The sequence below is a fragment of the Abramis brama genome, assembly GCF_963993115.1.
Source record: "Abramis brama genome assembly, chromosome: 10".
Taxonomy (NCBI): Eukaryota; Metazoa; Chordata; class Actinopteri; order Cypriniformes; family Leuciscidae; genus Abramis; species Abramis brama.
This window is the reverse complement of record NC_139972.1, coordinates 11,967,303-11,975,611: the sequence shown is the minus strand read 5'-3', so window position 1 is coordinate 11,975,611 and position 8,309 is coordinate 11,967,303. Positions and strand designations below refer to the sequence as shown.

The 8,309-nt window shown below is 37.2% G+C and overlaps 1 protein-coding gene across 1 annotated transcript; it reads left to right on the top strand.

The window, feature by feature from the left end:
• The first annotated feature begins 853 nt into the window (after window positions 1-853).
• On the top strand, window positions 854-7,971 carry ppm1na (protein phosphatase, Mg2+/Mn2+ dependent, 1Na (putative)). Its single transcript, XM_084126927.1, has 6 exons — window positions 854-1,597; window positions 2,423-2,994; window positions 4,577-4,694; window positions 4,839-4,953; window positions 6,449-6,512; window positions 6,681-7,971. The coding sequence occupies exons 1-6, from the start codon at window positions 1,195-1,197 to the stop codon at window positions 6,708-6,710; spliced, it is 1,302 nt and encodes a 433-aa protein (XP_083983053.1). The 5' UTR covers window positions 854-1,194; the 3' UTR covers window positions 6,711-7,971.
• The last annotated feature ends 338 nt before the right edge of the window (window positions 7,972-8,309 follow it).

Sequence of the window (8,309 nt, the reverse complement as noted above, 5' to 3'; positions counted from 1 at the left end):
ATTTTTTTAAATTATGAATATAAGATTGACCTGAAGAATATCAGATGCAGGTAATACACTCGCTTAGCCGATATCCACTCATAATACTCTACATCATACAATAAGCTTCAATGAAGCTTTCATGCCTATGACCTAATCACAACCACATAGTGCCATATCTCACTCTTACTCGTGTGATTGCATGGGGAATTTCTGAAGAAGTGGACGTGCCTGTTATGTAATCGTAGTTATGCAGGTTTTAATGTCAGGATCGTGCAATGCCCTTGCTCACTTTAATCCCTCATTGTAAATGAATGGCTCAAGTCCAAACGTCACACTCCTACGCTCCTTAAATACAGGTAATCTGTAAGTCTTCTAAGAAGAGGCTTTCCAAAGGAGGCCAGGTCCTACTGCTCATAAGGAGAATTACCTTACTAACCAGCTATATAATCATTCAGACTGCCATTTTATTATTTCAAACAATTTATAGCAGTGTTTACTTGCAGTGGATTAGGAGTGTTTGTGACAACATGCGGTTGTCATTGGCAGTTAGGCAATTAGCACATCAAAATGATATCTAAAATATTTTACACCGGGATAAACTCATGGTTTACAAAGAGGTGCGAAAAGTTGAATGACTAAGTGATTACATTATGTAAGAGGGCAACACCATCATACTTTGTATGAACAGGTTGTCCAGTATATGCAATTTGCAACATATTCCACATACACACTATTAAAAAAAACATACAATAAACTGAACATGAGCCAGTAATGCTAATTTCCAATATTGTATGCGAAAATCAAACTCATCCTGTTTGGATGCTCATTATGAAACACTGCAGTTCATCTATGGACGCAAACTAATCCAGGCACATTACGCAGTAAGGATTACATGACAGCATACAGACGACAGATGAAGGGAAAGAAAGAACACTGTGGTGTCTGAGGATGAGTGAACATAAATAGATTAGCCAATAAGAACTGGGCTAGAGAAGAAACACAGCTTGGCAAAAGTGATAAACACACCCAGAATTCATAAGACTTGTCATTAGTGTATTTAGGACACCAAACGAATTAACACAACTCGGTTGTCCAGCAATTTTCCCTCCTCTTTTGGCTCCAACTCATCGAGAGGCACTGGATCGGCTTCGGAAGACCAGGAAGAGGAGTTTGAGGAACAGTAGGAGACTAAAGCGGAGGATTCGGGTCGCCATGAGAACTGCCAGGCGGGCCAGCACCATGGAGGTGCCCTCATTCCTGCGGCAGCTAGTGAAGGAAACCGAGAAGATGGTAACCTTCTTCTTCAAGGGTGGGCGACGGGAGTCGGGAGCTGATGATGACTACTTTGAGAATGAAGAGGACATAGGTAGACCCTACCTAGAAAGGCCCATTTTGGCGAAAGATATGGCAGAAGGGGGTTCGAAATGGGGCATTAACTACGCCATGGCCAGTATGCAGGGCTGGCGTGCCCAGATGGAGGATTCCCACACTTGCATGCCAGAGATGACCGAGGCCTTGCCAGACTGGAGCTATTTTGCCGTGTTTGATGGACATGCGGGGAAAATGGTGGCTCAGTACTGCTCCAAACACCTGCTGGATTTTATTCTCGACACAGGTACTCACTGATTTAAGTATTACTGTCTGGAAGATAAGGGATGAAATTTGTTCATGCAAAGAGTTAGTGCTGATGTGCTTTTATTCAAAGACGAAAACGTAACTGCCACCACAATATAGGAATTTGCCTGATGACTTTCCAGCTGTTGATGTTTATTTGCTTAGCCATATTCATAAAACATATTTAAACAAAATCTATTTGCAGTTTGTTAATACTGGGTGAATATATTTTTTTCTGGGAGAAATACAAAAATACAAAATAGTACTTTTTATGAAGAGGCTTAGTTTTCTTCTAAGGCTAGTTTTGTGTTTTTTTCCAACGATAAAACACAATTAATAGGCCAATCCAATATATGGATCACTTAGTTTATTGTATGTAAGGTTTTACAAGCGGAGCTCGGAGAGAAAAGTTCAAAGAAAGATTGTGAAAAAGTTTATCAATTTAATAAGAAGTTATTTTTTACAGTTTCATTCAGCTTTCTAAGCATTATGTGTTTACATAACAAATAATTTGATTCTTTTGAATGATAAAAATAGTCAACTTAATAGATAGTTTTTATACTAAGTTTTGCACATATTTAGGCCTATATTTTTATCCTTCACAGTATAAATGAGTTGGTGAGATATATATATATATTATATTTTTGGAAATTTTTTAAATATTAAAAAATTAAATATTTTTATTAAATGGAAGTTAAAGAAATGTAACAATTTTTTTTCCGATTGTCACAAGCTTTGCTCAAGTAGGGTAAAAGGCACTGGCCAAATAGAAAGACCTTTTTTAGATATTCCTGTGCTTGACCCTGTTCTATGATTGTATAATCAGGTTGTGTGACGGTGGACGAGGATGTAGAACATGTCAAAGATGGCATCAGAGATGGCTTCCTTGGCATCGACCGCCACATGCACACCCAGGTCCGCAATGAGAACTGGGACAACAGCGGATCTACAGCAACCGCTGTCATGATATCTCCACGAAACATCTACTTCATCAACTGCGGCGATTCCCGGACCTTCCTTTGCCGTAACAGCCAAGTGGTCTTCTACACGGAGGACCACAAACCCTTCAACCCACGCGAGAAAGAGCGCATCCAGAACGCCGGCGGCTCCGTCACCCTGCAGCGCATCAACGGTTCACTGGCCGTGTCCCGCGCCCTTGGTGACTTTGACTTTAAGGAGGTTGAATGGAGGACACAGACTGAACAGCTGGTGTCACCTGAACCAGAGGTGTACGAGCTGGAGCGAACGCCAGAAGATGAGTTCCTGGTAGTAGCATGTGATGGTGTCTGGGACGCCATCAGTAATGAGGAGCTGTGTGCGTTTATACGCAACCGCCTGCAGGTCTGTGATGATCTGAGGGAGATCTGCTCTCAGGTCATTGACGTCTGCCTCTATAAGGTTGGTATCAGCACTAACAGGATCCCATTGGGTTGCCTAATGGCCAAATTTCGAGTTCCAGTCAGACTGCATGATGTCCTGGTGTTAGGGTGCACAGGTTTTATATTTTTAGCAAGGTACCAGCATACTAATGGATGTTCCGAGGAAGTTCGCAATTGGATAGGAAAACATTTCAAATAATAGTATGCTTCATTGTTGACCAAATTAGACTGCATTGAAAATACACTCTTAAAAACAGAGGTTCTTTTTTGGCATTGATGTTCCACGAAGAACTTTACATTACACAAAAGGTTCTTTATAGTGAATATAAAAGTTCTTTAGAGTTTTTAAAGGGATGGTTCGCCCCAAAATTAAGTTGTTCCAAGTTGTTCCAAATCTGTATGAATTTCTTTCTTCTGTTGAACAAAAAAGATTTTTTGAAGAATATTGGTAACCAAACAGTTGATGAGCCCCATTGACTTCCATAGTATTTTTCAATGGTTTTCAAAATCAATGTCAACTGTTTGGTTACCCATATTCTTCAAAATATCTTAATATCTTCTTTTGTTTTCAGCATAAGCAAGAAATTCATACAGGTTTGGAACAACTTGAGGGTGAGTAAATGATGACTGAATTAAAATTTTAGACCTTTAAAAGTTCTTCATATAAAGAAAGAATTGTTCCTTTTAAGAACGGTTCACTGAAAGGTTCTTTGGCAAAGCAAAAGGTCTTCTAAAAACTCATTTTGGAAACTTTATTTTTAAGAGTAATGTTCAGTTGTATCTCGCAAATAAAAACTTATTTTTTTTAATTTTTTTAATCAGTGATCATTGATTTCAGATTTACCAGCCCCTAAATGTACCCTAAAAACATGGTCACTTTAAATGTTTCTCGAGTGCGTGATTCTGGGTGAGAATAATGTACACTGGTCAACTTTAAAGTAAACTGGACTTTATGTCAATAGTCAAAAGTCTGGTTCTGTAAAACCAATCAGATGGAACATAAAACTAAGTACTCAACCAAAATATATCTCACATTATGAGAATCACTGCATCAATATGCTTTTACATTATGCTAGTCATTAGCCCATGACGTCAATAACTCTGACGAGTACGTCAATAAGTCTGATGTCAAGTCAATGTTGAATTGCCAGAAATACTGTCATCTTCTAAAACATTTAACTAGTTTAGGACAGCTTTGTTATTTAAAATGATTGAAGGCACTTGGGTTATGTAATATTATATAATGAGATGCCGCATGTTGAGGCGAGGAAGGTTACACACAGATTCAGCTTGACCTGTTCTATGAAGATACTGTTCTTTAAATAGAATGATTACAAGGAAGAAAAGAAGAGAGCGAGAGAGGATTACGAGTGACTCAGACTTCAGGTTAAGGGATATTCAGGGTTACAAACCAGCTGCTCGATCAGGCCAAGAGGTCCTTTGGTTTATAACTAACATTAGCTATCTGTGAACATTTATATGCATTGCATTATATGCATTTATGTGTATTAGTGCGTTTTAGTATTATTGATCTACTCTAATATCACTTTTATATTATATTATAAGGGTTTTAAATTCTTAAATGTCTTCGCATCTTGCAGGGAAGTTTAGACAACATGAGCATTATCATCATCTGCTTCGACGGCGCCCCCAAGGTGACACCAGAGGCACTGCAACAGGAGGCAGAGCTAGAGCAGCTCATCGAGCAAAAAGTGGCAGGTAATTTGACCAATTCATTCGATGTAAAAGGTTTTAAACTATATAAATAAGAGGCAATTATACATATTGGATTAGATGAAATAGCCATCTTAATAAAAGTCAAACCTTTTTATATAAAAGTGTATTTTCTCTCACATTACCTAGAGATCATTAATGTGATCAGATCTAAAGATCAGGAACCTGACCTGCTATATGTGATGAAATTCCTGGCATCTGAAGGTATTCCCGGCCTCCCACCAGGTGGAGGAATCTCATGCAAGTGAGTATTACTGGACAGTAATATATGATATTAGGCCTACTATACACTTCAGAAAAATATTTTAAAAAATTAAGTGAGTTTTTGTTTAAAACATGACATAATGGCCTGGTTTCACAGACAGGGTTTAGATTAAGCCAGGATTAGGCCTTAATTCAATTAGGACATTTAAGGCTTTTATAAACATGCCTTAGAAAAAAACATTACTGGTGTGTATCTTGAGACCAAACAATGGCACTGATATATTTTAAGAAATGTTAGTACAAGTTACTTTCAGTTAAAACAGCTCAACCATGCTTTTTAGTCTGGGACTAGGCTTGAGCCTCGTCTGTGAAACCGGGGGATAATCTACCAATGGGGTCAGAAAAACAATCTTGTTTTCCCTTTGAATTAAGTTTATTTTTCTGAACCCATTGGCAGATATTTGTTCTTGTTGAAGCACAATTTTGTTCCCCCCGAAAATAAGACTTAATTCATTAAAGGGATAGTTAATTAATTACTCATCGTCAGGTTGTTCCAAACCTGTAAGACTTACTTTCATCTTTTGAACACAAATGAAGATCTTTTTAATGAAATCTGAGAGATTTCTGTCCCTCCATTGACAGCTACGCATCTACCACTTTGACATTTCAAAAAGTTCATAAAGAGATCGTAAAGAGAACATTTCAGTTGTGGTAAATGGAAGCTCAAGCATGTTCGCGTGACGTGCGAAAACCAATGCGGTTCATTCTTGTGTGACTCGGCACGTTTGAGCTCCAGCAAGAACCAATGAGGTTTGTTCTCCACAGTGTCCAGCAGGTCCGGTTGAATCGGTTTATGTTTGCTGATCAATGTTTATATGTAAAAAAAAAAATTTTTTTTGTGTCTCTTTGGACTAAACCGCTCTATTCATATGGATTAGTTTTACGATCTCTTGATGTACTTTTTAAAGTGTCAAAGTGGTAGTTGCGTAGCTGTCAATGGAGGGACAGAAATCTCTTAGATTTCATCAAAATCAGCCTTTTGTGTTTCAAAGATGAATGAAAGTCTTACGTGATTGGAACGACATGAGGGTGAGTAATTAATGACAGAATTTTCATTTTAAGTCATTTTAACCCTTTGGGCCCTACCATACATCCAGCGCAATGGGGCGCCAGGCGCGACGCAAGTGTTTTTTGCTAGTTTCAGCCCAACGCAGTTATCATTTTCATGTCCTGCGCCATGATGTTTAAATGCATTTGCGCCTATTTGTGCGCCCATGGACATGCTGGTCTGAAAACCAGGTGTGTTCAGGCGCATTGTTGGCGCGTTGCTATCTTGAGGCAATTGAAATAGACTGCGCAGTTTTTTTTTTGTTATTTAAAGAGCGCATTAGGAATGTTTAGATATTTGAATAGAAAACAAGTCAAAAATTCTAAGCAAGAACATTTTTTTGCAATGTAGGAGAGATACATGTGTGTGTGTGTGTGTGTGTGTGTTTCTCAATCTCTGTTTTTTTGCCTTTTTTTCTATATTGCAGGAGAGATTGCATAATTGCCGCATATCAGAAATATGCAGCAGCCTTTAGACCTCTTGACACAATGGTATGTGTTTGAAATGCGTACATATGTTTTAGCCGTACTAAATAAACTATTAATTCTCCAACATTTTATTTTATATGATTTTAGGTGTCTAAATTTATAGGGTTAATGTTCATTTTACAACCATCAATAAAAATGCTGATATTCTCAAATACTCTTTCATCATTTAAGGATATTGCCGGTTCTGATGACTCCACCTAGTGGCCGTTACCCTGAAGATGGAATCAAGCCTTGAATCTCTGTAGATGTAATAATTCATGAGAGGACGTTATTTGTGTGCCACCTGCTTTACAGAGGTCAAATTGTTTAGCCAAACTGTTCCTTTTTTAAATCAATGTTGTATATTGTACACACTGAAACAGAAACAGGAAGAAGAGGTGTATATATCAAATGCTTTCATAAAAGGGGCTTTCGTACCAGAGGAACGTTTTCATAACTATTGCCGGAAAATTACCCTAGGGAAAAATTTAGTTTTTGGGGGACCCTGGTGGCTAGTTTCTATATCGGAGTCAAAACTACCCAGTGCAAAAGCCCATAAAGGAAAAGCACTTAACATTGACACCACGGAAAGGTTCTAGTGAAAAATATCAAGATTTCACTTTTTTTAAAGGTGAAGTGTAATTTCTATGCCTCTCGCACCACCAAAGATAATGATGATTTTAAACAAGGTGACTAAACACTTCCCTCATTGCCATTGGTCAAGCAAATAGATTTCCCCGCCCTAAAATTACGCCATTGGTTGAACCACTGTTGTCACGTAAGACTATTGAATAAGTCAGCATGAAACGGAAGTTGCAACCATCTTTCTTCCCTATTGTGACGTATATCCAGGCTTAAAGCAACTAAAGCGGCTTCTCACATACGAAAAACAATGTAGGTCGGGCCTTGATATTGTCCATCGGGAACTGATTGGATCTTTAGATCATTATGGTTTGATATTGCAAGAGCACATGACTTAAGAATAATGTGCACAGATGAATCATTAATAATAAACACTTAAGCATTCCATAATGTGGCTTTATAATGCCACAGAAATAAAATATAACATAATAAATAAAATAATTGTCTATCCACTTGTAGCTGGGATAAGAGAAAGCATTACCATTAAAAAAAAAATACACAGATCATCTTTTAATAAATATACTGTTACTTTTTTAAATCTACAAATAAATCATTTTATGTAACATTGCATTTGTAGGTCGTTTCACGATTAACTTCACAATTGACATAATATTTACAAACTACATATGTTTGTAAATATTATGTCAATTGTGAAGTTAATCGTGAAACAAACTACTGAAGATACTTCAACGTATAATTGTATTATAAATATTTTTTCTTGTATTTGTTTATGGATGTTAAGCTTTATACTTACAGAGAATATGGACTTACATAACCGAACTTGTACACAGCAGTAAAACTAACATCTGTAAAACTTTATAAAGGGTACTTGAACTATAAATTCAATTGTCTCATTTTATGTTTTATTAAGTGCACCTCTGTCATTTTATGAGTCTATATTGTTATGAAATAATGATTGTTATGAGAATGTTTCTTCATAATGTCTGGATCTCTATGTGCAAAGGTTTGAGAAGTGTGGACTTTGAACACTCAATCCGATCCACTTTCAACGTTTTTCAAAAATCGCTTACTGCACCTTTAAAGCACTTTTGTAGCCTATCAGCAGTAGGGGGCGTATCCACTCAAGATTTACTAATACATTATGAAAATCAAAAGCTGTATCTGATAATATGATGTTATGTACCTGAAGTAATGTGAAATAACAATGAACAGTTGCAT

What these genes read in the sequence shown, in the direction of transcription:
- ppm1na (XM_084126927.1), top strand. Translation starts at nt 1,195, where the DNA reads ATGAGAACTGCCAGGCGGGCCAGCACCATGGAGGTGCCCTCATTCCTG. An exon ending in CATCGAGCAAAAAGTGGCAG is followed by an intron (nt 4,695 to 4,838) that starts GTAATTTGACCA and finishes CACATTACCTAG; the next exon opens with AGATCATTAATGTGATCAGA. An exon ending in TTAGACCTCTTGACACAATG is followed by an intron (nt 6,513 to 6,680) that starts GTATGTGTTTGA and finishes TCATCATTTAAG; the next exon opens with GATATTGCCGGTTCTGATGA.